The sequence below is a fragment of the Papio anubis genome, chromosome 9 (assembly GCF_008728515.1).
Source record: "Papio anubis isolate 15944 chromosome 9, Panubis1.0, whole genome shotgun sequence".
In the NCBI taxonomy this organism is placed as follows: Eukaryota; Metazoa; Chordata; class Mammalia; order Primates; family Cercopithecidae; genus Papio; species Papio anubis.
In genome coordinates, this window is record NC_044984.1 from 69,536,466 (window position 1) to 69,550,960 (window position 14,495).

Genomic DNA, 14,495 nt, shown 5'->3' on the forward strand with positions numbered 1-14,495 from the left:
CTTGATTTTTCTGTTAATTCGTTGTTCAATTGTATTTGTTTTCTCTGCAGTCGTAGCAGAGTACTGGCACATAGTGAGCAAGTAGCCAACTGTGCTCAAAACACATTCACCTGATCTGAATCATACCCAAATCCCACTGAATTAGGATCTCTGGGGCGAGACCTGATTTGTACAATTTTAGTCATCATCTTAGGTGATTCATAGGCACATCCAAATTTGTGAACTGCAAATTTTAAGTAAACTGATAAAACAGTATCTATTGCTGTCCTGGACTGAGAGTCTTACATCTAAGCAGGATATCTTGTATATAAGCCCAGCGGTCCCCTCCTTCCCAATTTCCACCCTCCCTGTTCTTTCAAGCCTGTTCTTCTGTCTTTGCCATGTTTCACGCCTTCAGATTTTTTTATTATTCAGTGTTACATGACATGATATTCCCCGTTAAGCCTTCATGTTTGCTCACTATTCCATTGACCTTCCCCTTGATTTTTGGAAAATGCCTACTTATCTTATGGGAGTTAACCAAACTGTCATCTCCTTCGTGTAGGAGACTTGTTTTCCTCCTTAACCTGTGTGTCTACACTATATGAATGTCTCTACTATATCACTTAGTGCACTATAACTGTGAATTTATAGTTCTTCTTTTCCTACTGAATACAAGTGTCGTGAAGGCAAGTGCCAAATTTTAATCCATTTTGCATTTTGCATTCTTAGAACATAACCTGGTTCTGGCCAACAGTTGAAATTCAATAGTTGTCAACTAAGAGATTCAAAAGCATTAGAAACTTTGACACTTTTTCTCTCCCAGTTTGTTTAGTTAAAGGAGAATGTACAAACCCTGACAACAACATGCTACTTTGTCATCCAATCAATGCAGGCCAAAGTAGAGGAAACACAAAAGACTATATTGATAAAGAAACCCAGCACTGAAGTACAACGTCGAGTGCTCTGGCAACTGCACTTACATCTAAAAAACAAATGTTACTAAGAAATCACCTATGATAGATAAATCAGAGATAAATTGAGTCAATGATGAAAAAATTGAAAAAGAAGCAAATTTTTTAAAACATTCACTAAATTTAAAAAAATCTAGCAATTGATAGCATGTGCATACTACAATTAAGAATTAAACAGTAAATTTATAGAAAAAAAATGAGGCAATTAATTAAAGACAACCCTGCTTTTGCATCGTCTAATCATTTTTGCATGTCATTAAAGCCTAATAATACATTAAAATATGTTTGATCCTGTTAGTTTGCTTAAATTCTATATTTCTAGCATTGCACTCTAAGTATTAAACTGCAGTCAACATTATGTGCCTGGGAATTAAGCATAAGTATACAGCATGCAAATGATACAAATATGAAAGTTGCTCAACTTTGATGTATCCACTAATTATCTTAGATGATAGTGATAGGTTCATTCAGACCTAAAGTTATAATATATTTAAAAAATTAAAGATAACTGCTAGTTTAGATTCTGTTTGTACAGACAAAGGCCAGTTAATGTTCTATTCTGCCCATTTCCTACTCAGTCTACTTGGTTGCATTAGAGCATTCTAGTAACTCATAATATTCCTCTCATTGCTCCCAAAAGAAGCCTAAAAGAGAGAAGCAGAACAACTTAAATGATAAATCAAACTGTAATAACTGTATTGTTATGCTTTCCTAAATACCAGTTTTGCTACTTTTATCTAAAAATTAATACATCAACATCAGTAAGGAAGCTTGTTACTGCAATGATTATTATGCCATCATTTCCGGTACAATTATTATACAATATTCACTTTTAGCAAATAGCATTTAATCCTAAGTCAATAAACTTAAAAGCACCAAAATCAAGAACCCCATATCTGAATTTCTATTCTATAATTTGCAAGCATAGACACAAATTTTACATAAATTCTGAATAATATCTGGCCCTTTCAAGGAGACCAAAATGATCAAAAAAACTCAAAAAAATGAATTGATATTGATCCAAATAGTTTTTGCTTAAACATAATTTATAAACATGTAATCTTACAGAGTCGATTAACATTATTTGAATATATGGACAATGTTATTTAAATCACTACATTTTATAAAAGATATCTTTGCATTTTATTATTTACTAAATAATTTTAAAATCCTAGATAAAATATTGGTATAAAATAAGAGAATTTATGCAACCAAAAGTTGATTATTTTTTCTATCTTGGTCTTTCATCGTAGAGACAACTCAAAGGAAAACACCTTTCACTGCTAAGACTAAGTTATAGAAAAAACTGTCGAGAAAGACTATCTTTGCCTTTGCTCCAATTTTTAAAGATGTCTACAGCACAGTCAGATATTGTTAAAGAATGGCAAAGCTCTAAGATTTGATAGCACACCAACCGGGGGCTTCAAACAAAGAATGAAGAAGACACTACTTAAGTGTCTGCATGAGATTTTCTGGACACATACAGCATTGAGGAAGTGTCAGTTTAGCAAGATGTTGGTATTATTATCAACTTTCAGGAAATTACATGACTTCCAGTCAAGCAATTGCAGTAATTATGGAGTATTTTTACCCAACGTTATCCATAACATTTTGCCCCAAGTTCTTCTGTTTTGATTTCTATAAAATGTATTATCTGGGACGCTCCCAAATTATAACATTGCTTTACATTTCCATTACACTATATTTGGCTTACTGTTCATTAAAGAATGTTCAGGGAAATTGTTTTTTCTGTATTGTATTTACTGACCTTACAACAACATTTAACTTTGTTTGCAGATCTCCAATAGCTCTAAACGCTTTTCTCTTCAATTCACCAGTTATCCCTGGGAAAACCCACCATGACCTGGTTATTTACATTTGAGAAGATGATGTTCTATTGCCAATAGGTTGAACCAGTGTTGCATTAAAAATAAATGAATCGAACAAGAGTAGAAAAACATATTATAAAAGACATATACACAAAAGGGTCAAAGGAAAAATAGGTATCTTATTTCTTAATTATCTATATCTTCTGGCTCAGCTTGGGAGGTAGGCTCCCGCAGGTCTTCTCATTATTACGAGCTGAAGGGGAAAAAGGGGGTTAAGTGCATAAGCATGTTAGTTTTAAGGCTTTAAAGGAAGTAAGACAAAACATGTAAAACTAGTGGAGAAGGCAGCAATGGAAGACTGCAACTGGAAGGAAATCTTGAAAATAAGGCAAATCCCTAAAATAATGACAAATTTCTGATATTGTTGAACAGTAAGACATGGAAGGGGTCAGAGCCTATCCTTCCTAACAGTCTTGCTGCTTCCCAACAGCTAAAGTTTGTGTATTTAGTGTTAAACACAGTGTAAACTAAGCAATCAAAATTGAATAGGATGAACACTTAATCAGAAATCACAAGATCTAAATACTAGCCCTGCCATTGTCACTAACTTGTCATGGCTGAAACATGTCAGTTGTCTCCTCTGTGAATCGAGGCAGTCGTGCCAGATGATTGCCAATTTTCTTCCAGTTCTAAGCAGCATAAACGCCAGAAGTCTGTCACATATTTCTTCACCAATTTCACTAATATAAAATATATTTTGGACACACATAATAACATGCACACATGCACTTCTCAATCAAAACTTTAAGTTATATTCCCACAAGTCGATCCCATATCTTACCCACATGCAAATTTTACAAATATATTCCCTGAGTATGTATCTGTATTATAACAGTGAATATATATTCTTTTTATGTAGATACATATACCCTAAAATAGAAAAAATATTTTCTCAAAAGAGAAATATGGAGCACTATACACTATACATGCACATTCATTTTAAATACTCTTCACTAGTCAGCACATTAAAATATATCTTAATGAACATATGAACATTATGAACAAAATATAATTTTAACTTAAGAAGTGTGCTAGACAGCACACTATTTTCTATGTCTATTCTGATAGAATGGGTTATGAAAGAGATTAGAATTGAATAATTTGACACTATTTTGTAAACACTTAAATGTGTTAGGCATAGTGTAAGTCCTCAAGAGAATAAGACTATCCCTTTTATATAAAATATGAAAAGGGGGAAAACATGGTGTTGTTGACAAGATACTTTTCAAGTGAAAATAAGACTGAGATTATCTAATCGGTTACCCTTGCAGGTGGATGGATATACACCTGCACTGAATCTTAGACCTAAGAAATGACAGAGCCGATCATCTTTATGGGTTTCATGCCAGAGCCACAGCAAAATGATTTCCTGAGATCAATATGTGGTTGAGAGAAAGCTGTTTTCAATGGAAACAGGAAGCTGGGAGCTAACCTGTTTCTATGGTAACCACAGCAGTAGCTACCCAACAGCTGTAGGGGAAAAAAAAGGGCAGAAAGTTACAAATGAAAATTGAAACAAAACAAAACAAAAAAAGATTCTGGTTTACCTTATTAGTGTGATGGTCCTTGGAGTGCAATCAGAATGGGCATGAACATGTTGTCCCTTCCTCTTTCCCCCAGAATCTTTAGCAATAACTGTCTTACAAACCTCAACATTTTAGAGCTGAAAAGAACTTTAGACACTATCTAGTCCAATTTGTCATCTCAATGTTTGTGTTTTATTTTTCAGAATAAAGCAAAAGAAATCAAGATTCAGGAAGATGAAGTAAATTCTCCAAGGTCACACAACTAGTGTTGAAATCAGTGCTGGAGCGTAGGTCTCATAGGTCTCAATCGTTTTTCAATTCTTTTTCCATGTAATATCCAGTCCTGCTCTGTTCTCCTCCCAACACTCACATTCTATTCACTTTCCATGAAAATATTGACTACACAGTGTTGAGATTATTACCATCCCTTAACCTACACGGAAGGCAAAAAAGCAGTGCTTTTCTGTCTTAAAAGAATATCTTGACTGCTCTTATGAATATAAAGAAAAGCCCTTCATATTTCAACCAGAATTGAATTAAGTTTATGGAATATATTGATGATAATTTTTTGGACTATTTTGCCACTATATATTTTCTTCTACAGATCTGTGTTTATCTTTAATGCTCTTTACTATTTTATTTAGACACATTTCTAAAGGTTCCCACAATAAAAAGAATATATGACTCAGAAGTTCAAAGAATACAAGACTTGAAAATCACATTTACTTTATTTGTTGTAGTAAAAATTGATGGTAATGATAAACATTTTCAAATGGGAAACTACAAAAAGGTTGATCTATACCTTCCTTTTCAGTTATTTTGAAAATAAGCTCACTGACAAAGATAAAAACTTTCCTTGTCTTTTATTTAATTGTGTCAACTCAGTTCTACAAATGAGCTCTTAGCAAAATATTAGAGAAAAAGGTCATACCTAATTTATCCAAGTACATTCACTTTTTGCACACCTAATGTCCAGCCATAAATCAGGTCACCTCATGTGTATATTACTAGTATATATATTTAATTGGCAATTAAATTTACTTGATTATTTTAGTGATCAATTAAATCAGGTACTCTCTGATTCTATCCAATGCTCAGAATACAAGCACAAAATTAAATTTATTTATAAACCTTTTAACTAGTGGCCCTGAAAAGGTGAAAAGACACTTAAATGCTTAGTTGGAAAGTGCAAACACACTGTACTATTATAGCAGACTCGTTTGATGAATATGAAGTTTGAGTATGCATTGTCATGTGGTTGGTCATGACTTGTAATTAAATGGAAATAATAAAATAAACTTGTCCACACACCCAAATAGTTCAATTGTTGTTTGATATAAGTACAGTCTTCATTATATTGTAAGGAGAGAGCCTGTAAGTCATTATGAAAACAGAAAAATAAAGAATTAAAGATCCTAATATTTTGTAATAAAATAAAGACCAATAATACCTTAACATCATCATTTCTAAAAGGAATATTTTACTGCATGTGTCAGGCAATATTCCTATGTGAGATCTTTTTTTTTTTTTTTGAGGAAAATTCATTTTTAACACCTCTAGAATTTTATTTACCGTAATCTTGTTTTTTTTATTTAATAGATAATGCCTTTAGGAAATATTTTATTATAAATAGAGAGGTGAGCTCACTGAAGGCAAAGGACTGTATCTTCTCCATGCATTCCCAGTACTTTTCATAGTTTCCAGTCTACAGTGACTACATAATCAATATTCATTGAATAAATGAATTTTCTAAAATTTTAATAATTGACGATATTTTATGGATAAGCTATATTTAGCCATTATTTAATTAGAACCACTCTTACCAAGCAAGATTTAATATATTTTCTTCCTTTAATCTTAATACATCATTCAAATTGTTCCTACACCTTATTATAATTTTTAAAAATCAAGTGCTACATTTAATACTAGCAAATATTTATTTAGATCATTTCTTTCTTGTTTTGTTTTGTTTTGTGGCAAGAGGAAAAAGTGGCCCATACAAAGTAAATGAAATATTTGCAAATTTGAGTCTAATGCTAGAAATTAAAATTTCCATGTTAATGGCTTCTAAGGAGTATGTTTTAGCAATGCTGTAGAAATAATCTATAATGCTAATAACGTGAATATTTTCAAGATTTAAAAAAGTATAGATTCACTATCATAATCCATGTATGATTCAGAAGGATTGTATATGATATACAACCCATATTGTATTTCAACAATGGTAAATGAGATAAAGGTCAGGGGAATGTTTGTGAAAGAGCTAGAAACATATCAAAAAGCCAACATCTTAAGTGGGGTTCCATGGCAGTTATTATTTTGTTTTTTCTTTTCTAAAATGTGCTTTAAAAGTAAAAAACAGAAGATCTATCAAGTAATCAAAGATATGCATAAATCACCAAGGAAGAGCCAACACTCTAAAACAGAGCTGAATTCAATTATCTCCCCCACCCTATTAAAAAGTAAGTGAAAGAAGAGAAAGAGAAACTTATAACTGCTCTCAGCTGTTTAATATTCCAAACAGATTCTTCAAAATTGTCTTTTATTTTAGTATTTTGTCCTTATGTCATTTTTAAAAACTTCTAAAAATCTAGAAACTCTATCAAGGAATTTCTGCCTGGTGCCCGTCCTCTTATATATGATACATTCTTCAAGGGAAAGCACATAGAAGCTTTACCTTTTTCTAACACTTACATATTAAATTGAAAATATACAGTGCATCACATTTTTACAAGTATATGTATACATCCTTGCTTTTTACTATTTGTAAATGTCACTCACTAGTATCAACAAAATAACCTCTCATTATTTTCCTGATCTCATTTTCTCCACAACAGGTTTCCATGACAACTTATATTTGAATTTTTATAAACTTCTATTTTTAAATACTATTCTTAAGAATAAAAGCTTCAATGTATAAGATATAAACTTATTTACCAATTGAAATAGAACAATTTAGACCCCTCAAATATGTATTTACTTAATAAATTAAAAATCATAGAAGAGAGGGACATGCCAACCAAAAGAGAAGGCAAAAATGCAGGGTTGCAAAATCCAATTAATTATTCAGTTCCTATCACCATTGTTTTTGTCTGTCATTTAAATCATAAAAGTTACAAACAAAGCACATCTATTATATAACTGATCTAATCTTTTCAATATTGGAGAAAAAAGAAAATTGTGAAACAAGTATAATGAGTTGAAAAGGGAATTCAGAGAGTTAAAATTTTTCATGTCAAACATTTCAATAAAAGATGAGCTAATGTTAAAAAGTAAGAGTGTTTATAAAACTTCAAATACTTCTATTAAGACTGAGACTCATGATAATAAGACAACTGAAGCAAACCACTTGATAATTATTTTATGTTTCCTCAAATTGTGTCCATGCAAAATATAATTTCAACTTGTGGCCTCCACATGTAACTCTATTTTTCAAACTAGTCAGATAACATTGTCAGGTTATCATCTTAACTAAAAGTGCTCAGGAAAAAATATTAAGTCACTTTTAAGTAGAATGGTGACTTACGATTACCTTTTTTTAGCCAACCCCTAATAATTTGAAGAGATTTCCCTGAAGACAAGACTCACAAAAGAAAGCCAAACATTAAACACTGACTGGTCAATAAAAATGGAAAGTTCAAACAGGATTCATTTTAAGAAGTTAATTCAAGTCGCATATATTTATTCTACTGTTGGGTGGTAAAGGGTAAAAATTCTAGGAGCGAAAGTCCTGGAATGCACATATTTTAAAACTCATAGATGACCTTTCAAAGTTAGGATTCTAGTGAATGTCTTATGCCGCATTAAATCTCAAGAGCAATGTGATCTGCAGAGATTTCACAATCCAGTCCAGTTATAATCAGTAGTTTTGTTAGAAAGGGCCTGAGGATAGAGTCATGAGACCTCTGGGATAATTTTGGCTTTGCTATTAACTTGATGTATAACCTTGGCCATCACTCAGCATCTGCAGTCTTCATTTTCTTCATCTACAATATAAAGGGTCTTGACTAAAAGTGACCTCAAATAAATTTTTCGGGTCTATGATTCTTAGCTGATTCTGTTTCTACTTGCTCTTTGACCTTGTTTCAGTCTCAATTTTGGTATATTCTTTTCTCACCTAAAACAGATGCAGATCAAAGCCTCAATATTATTATAATGAAATATCATAATAAATGTTTTTTAAACACACAATTTTCAAGTCAATGCTTTATCCTTTTGACCAATAATCTATAGAATCAAATTTCATGGCAATGATAAAAGTTGAACACCTTCTTAAAGTTTTTGCTATGCAATCTGGCCTACAATAAAATGTATTATGTTACCATAAGGAAAAATAATAAAACATTCTGTCCTTTTGTAGCACATTATCTGGAAAAAGGAATCACACGATGGGCCTGAAAACAAATTCAGATTATCCTTTTAGCCACCAAATGGAAAGAGCTCTATAACACTCAGCTGGAATCCAAGAAACACAGATGCACAGATGTAATGGTCATGAGCCTGTGGTTTAATTTAAATAAATATGCACTTGTGGTTTTGTTTGGTTGATTTAGGTTTTTTCCCCCCCCCCCCCCCCGAACCCAAACTCTTTTGTTGATTTATTGAAGGGGTGGGCCAGAAAAAAAAAAGAAAAAAAAGGATTTCCAAGTTGAAGCTATTAATTCTATGTTCAAATATGTGTATGTAGGCATGCTAGAATTTATGTATGCATTTAAATACCAAATCTAAAAGAGTAGCAATGCTTTAAATTGTCTCTTTCATATTCTATTTCACATTGTAAACAAAACACATCCACAGACTTCCAAAGTGTTATCAGAAGCACATCTTCTGACAAATTAGTAGATAGCTGCATAACATCTCAGATGCAGACACTTCTGACATACAGAGGAAGAAAATAATGAAGATAGAGCCAAAGTAAAGTTGGGAGAATTCCCATTCTGCCCATGGGGTGCGTTTTCTGGGTGTCAGAAGCAAACCAGACACATGCAGTTGCAAAGATTTAACCAAATGCAGTACTTTGTTCTCACATGTAATTAAAAACCGTTCACATACTGTGTAATTTGTGGTTATTTATATGTCTTTATTTCCTTTCCACCAGAGAAACCATTATTGGTTACTTTTATAATCTCTTCATGAGATTTTGAAGAATTAATTGGGAGTGTCAAGGATTAAAGTTGAGCTGTCATTTATACTAGAACCCAAAAAAGAACACTGAGGCTGGAATCACAATATTAAAATTAAAATAAAGTTTGTTCCTATCTTAATTATTCAGATTTACAGAACTAGGATCACCAAAGTGGTTAATGGGTTAATGTATGTTCAACCTGTAAGGATCAGAGATACAACCCAAAGAGAAAGGGACCAGGCTCAAAATTCCCTGTGTAAGTGGGCTTTCTGGTCAACTCACGGAAACAATCCTAGTATTCATCTCCCCTGGAAAGTGACAGGCCCAAACAACGTTCTGGAGATTCTCTTTACAAAATAAACCTCCTGGCAAATCTTTCCTCCCTCCATCTCCCCAGTCACATAGATATATTCCATTTCCCCTTCCTCTGTCCTCAGAATCAATCCCTAATTTGAGCACTGCTCTGGGTGAGTCAGATGTGAAGGGGCCAAACTGAAAATGTCAAATAGGGATGACCAGGAGGCCAGAAAAGAGATCTTAGCTACAGGAAAAGTTAGAACAAAGGAGTGAGGGAGAAATTCGAGATGAATCCTCATACCCGTTTCAGGACAAGGTCCAGAAGACGTGCACAGAGAAGTCGACATTTGCCCTGTAGGTCCCATCTGCTAAAGTAAATCCGTTTGAGTTGGGAGAAGAGGAGGAGAAACATGGTACTGGGTGGGATGGTGGCCAGGGTCCCTGGGTTTACCCTGCAAAGGATGAGCCTCTAACCGCATCGCTAGGAAGTCCCAGGTCTCTTCTACCCCCATCCCTGAGGCCCTGGGGTGGAAAAGAACAGAAAGTTGGGGAGGGAGTTGGGAGAAGTTGAAGCAGCAGGGAAGGGGTCGATTCTGGCCTTACCCTGGCGGCTCTGGACGAGTAAGGGTCTTCGAAGAGGGCCCACATGCGGGGCTGCAGCCTCCTCCAGCGGCCAGATTTGCCGTCTGGGCCCCCGAGCCCCGCCGCGTCCTCGATGCCTAGCCTCTTGGCCGCCAGGTCCTCATCGTCGCCGGGGTCGCCGCCAATGAGGTCGGGGGTCTCGAAGATGTCCAGCGCCTCCTCGGCGTCGCGGTGCTGCCGGTAGGTCATCCAGCAGCAGGGCTCCACGTCGGTCTCGTCGATGCCCCAGAAGGCCAGCTCCTCCTCGAAGAGCGGCCCGCACACGTCTGCGGGGCAGTGCAGCTTGCCGGTGCGGTAGTAGTTGAGCACATAGGCGAAGACGCCCGGGTGCCGGTCGAAGAAGAACTCTCGGCCGCCCCCGGGGTGGTCGCTGGCCCTGCCGCCGCGGGAACTGCAGTTGCCCGCGCCGCCCTCGAAGCAGCCGCCTGGCCCAGGGGACAACGGGGGCGCTCTCGGCGGCGGCGACAGTGGAGGTGGCGACGGCTGCAGCTTGTCGCCCGCCGTGGTCAAGCAGTCGCCCGGGGGCTCGGAGGAAGCAAGAAGGGCCAGGCGTGTTCCAGGCAGGGTCTTGAGGGTGCTGCGGTAGGTTTCGTGCCGGGTACCCCCGACATTGAGGATCACCCTCTCGTTGTTCTCGATCTTGCCCATCTCTGTGACTCAGACATGACTGGGGAAAGGCAAACACAGCGCCGAGTTAAAGATCTTGGCCGTCAAAGACACACCAAGACCCCCACCACCAACCCAGAGCGAGTCCCGGGATGCAGGGTTGGCAGACAGGCATGGGGCAAAGGACCCTCCCCCGGAGGGGATCAGCGTCCAGCGTTGTCCCCGCCTCTTGCATCACACCTTTCCCAGGTTTCCAGAGAACTACGGAGACAGCAGTCCAAGTCTTTCTTGACCTTTCATGACACCGTTTCCCTTGCCTCCCGCTTTCCTTTTTTTGGCTCTGATCTCTTCTCCTTCATCTTTTCACCTTCCACTCTTCCTCTTTTCTGTTCCCTCTCAAGTCCAACCTGCTCCCAGCCCCTAACCCCCTCTCTGCCTCCCCAAACACCCTCTCCCTCCCTCTAAGCCTACTTTCTCCCCCTCCTTTGCCCCATTCTCTCCTCCTCCCCTGGTTGGCTTCTCACTCCCACTCTCCAAGACCCTCCTCTTTCTCCCCTTCCCCTAGCCTGGATGCAATTTCCTTAGGCAGGGGGTTTTCCTCAGGCAACTTGACAGTGTTGGGTGAGAGCACACCCTCTCCCCACCCTGTGAAGAGCCCCTATTCCACACCCACCCTAGGTCAACCCCAGACCCCTCGCTACTCCCTAGCGCTCAGGCAGTGCCTTCTGCGCAACCTGTTCTAGGTTCACCTCTACACTTGCTCACAGACCATGCAAAAAGACCACGCAGAAGTCAGAGAAAAAAAAAAAATCTCTGCTGTTGCTTTTCACCTAGGAGACCTCTGACTGACTTCCTTATTCAATTTCCTTTTCACATTATTATTATTGTTGTTGTTGATATTATTATTACTTGGGAAAGGAAACAACTAACTAGGATCCATCTTTAAGAATAGAAGTGATCAGTGCATCCCACCCATCCCCCTTCCCAAGAAAAACAAATCCCTTAGGGTGTGGAGGGTGGGGGATTTGCTTTCTAGGAGGGGCGAGGCTCGGGGGAAAAGCTGCCTGGAGGCACACCCCCTGGGTCCCTGATGTGGAAGTCTCGCTGACAGTGTCCCTGTTTCCAGCCTCCCAGCCACCTCTCCCCAGGGCTTCATCTCTACATTTCTATTGCGGAAAGGCGGAGCAGGGGGGATGCCTGCCTGCAGGGTCAACAAGCCCTTTCCAGGAAATGCCCCCTTTCACCACCCCCACCCCCATTTCCAGATACCTTAAGGAGACCGAGAGAAAAGTGGTTTTGCTTTGGTTTCTGAGTGGACGAGGTTCTCTGGGCAGCAGGACTGAGTCTTGGCGCCCAGCTGAGCCGCCGTTCTCCGACGAGAAACTACTTGTTGGCGTTTTCCGGATTCAGGTGATTGAGCCGCTTCTCTGGGCGCTGGGGTGGGGGACAAAGCCCCCGCCGGCCGCCGGCCGCGCTCCCCGCCTTCATTCTGTGATCTGCGGATTTGCCAGTCGCCAACCTCCGCGCCCAGAGTCACCATCGCGCAGGGTTGGGCAAACCATGGAGCTCTGGGCGGGTCCAGCCGGCACTGCCCGACCCCACCGGGAGCGGGCAGATCGGCTGGCCGTGAATGGAGCGGAGACTGGCCGGAGGTCAGGAGAGCTCACCACTTGGAGGTGAAGTCGCCCTGCTCCGATTCCATCTGCAGATTTTGTTTCTCCCCCAAATCAGCCGCTGCTGGAGCTGTCCCTTCAGCACCACTCGCCGTCAACCTCCCGCCGTCAGCCAAAGCACAGAGCTGGGGAAAGGGTGGGTGGGTCTGGAGAAGCTATGTTGTACCAACCAGGTTCACATATTTTTCTTCTGTGAAGCTCTGTCTCCACCCTCTCTGGAGCTTCTGCCTGCCTTATTTACACCCTACTCTCCACACCCTCTCTTTCTCCCCCACCCCTTGCCATGCCCCACCCCTCCCAACAAGTGAGAGAATCTAAAACCAATTGCATTTTTTTTTTTTTTCTCAATGACAGCTGACCGGAGAGAGAGGTGTACTTACAGGTGACAGTAAATATTGTTTCTTATGTCTTATGCATGCCTCTGGCTTGCTTTTTCAAATCAAATGTCCGTCTCTAGCCATCACACCACTGTTATCTAAAGCAAAACAAGTTTTAGAAGTTTATCCCAGAAAGATAATGCTTTACAAAGTACAAGTTCCAGTTTTTTTGTTTGTTTTTTTTATTTTGTTTCATTTTGTTTTTTTGTCTGAAGCTGAAGAGAAAAGCCACAGATACCCAAGTAACCAAGTAATTCTCTAATAAGCCAATTTCACCCTTTCTCAAGTTTTCATTTCCCCTTGTATTAGTGTGCTCGGGCTGCCATAAGAAAGTATGACAAATTGGGTGGCTTAAACAACAGAAATATATTGTCTCATGGTTCTGCCAGTTTCAAATACAAAATTAAGATGTTGTTAGGGTTGGCTTCTTCTAAGAGTTTTGGAAGAAGAATATGTTCCAGCCCTCTCTCCTTGGCTTATAAATAGGCATCTTCTTCTTGTGCCTCTTCTGACTATTTTCTCTCCATGCATACCTGTCTCTGTGTCCAAACATCCTCTTTTTATAAGGATATCAGTTATATTAGATTGGGGCCCACCCTAAATGATCCCATTTCAACTTCACTATCTCTATAAAGATTCTATATCCATATAAGGTTACATTCTGAGGTACTGAAGGTTAGGACTCCAATACAGCTTTTATGAGGGGAAAGGGCACTATTCAACCTATAACAGGCCTCATCACCAAACAGATCATGTGCATGTGTGCGTGTGTGTGTGTGTATCTGTGTGCATATTCCAAGAAAGAAAAAGAAAGAAGAATGAAAGAAAGAAAGAAAGAAAGAAAGAAAGAAAGAAAGGGAGAAAGAAAGAAAGAAAAGGAAGGCAGACACTATTCTACAGGCATAATTTGTTAGAATTGAAGTCCACCCACCCAGTAGGGAAAACACCAGGTCCTCTGTGGAAGAATATGTCTTTGATAAACAAGTATTGATATGATACTATGGCTTAGAAAGAGCAAGATTTATGAGTTATTAATAAGAACATTTTAGCAATATAGAGGGTGGGAAGACAGGTAGTAAAATGTGAATTCACCAAATAACATCTATCTGTTATGACACATTAAAAGTAGAGAACTAAAAGGTCTTTGGAAGGTCATTGAGATCTAGAAAATAAATGCAAAAAAATGTAATATACACATTTATATTTTAAATTACTGACAATTTGACAGTAAATGTGTAAAGACAATGTGAACCCAGCATGTGAATTACTAACATACACAAAAATGTATAAGGCTTTAACGTGAAGAAAATTATTTTAATTTTTTACAATTACCAATCACTGAGGTATTTCCAAAAATGATAATGATAATAAATTTCAGTTGCCAGAAAAATTACAAAGAGAAAGTAT

General features: G+C 38.2%; 1 protein-coding gene across 13 annotated transcripts in view; it reads right to left on the reverse strand.

The window, feature by feature from the left end:
• KCNC2 (potassium voltage-gated channel subfamily C member 2) overlaps window positions 1–12,960 on the reverse strand; it is a 171,169-nt gene extending 158,209 nt beyond the window's left edge. For 12 of the 13 annotated variants that reach the window (XM_009181230.3, XM_009181231.3, XM_009181223.3 and 9 more), the window contains exons 1-2: window positions 12,308–12,960; window positions 10,394–11,099 (exon numbers count right to left, since the gene is read on the reverse strand). In XM_009181230.3, the coding sequence (XP_009179494.1) occupies window positions 10,394–11,080 (687 nt within the window). In that variant the 5' untranslated portion in view covers window positions 11,081–11,099; window positions 12,308–12,960. Of the gene's footprint in view, window positions 1–10,393; window positions 11,100–11,278; window positions 11,464–12,307 lie in introns of those variants that run through there. The other variant, XM_009181222.4, reaches the window with a different exon arrangement.
• Between the last annotated feature and the right edge of the window lie 1,535 nt (window positions 12,961–14,495).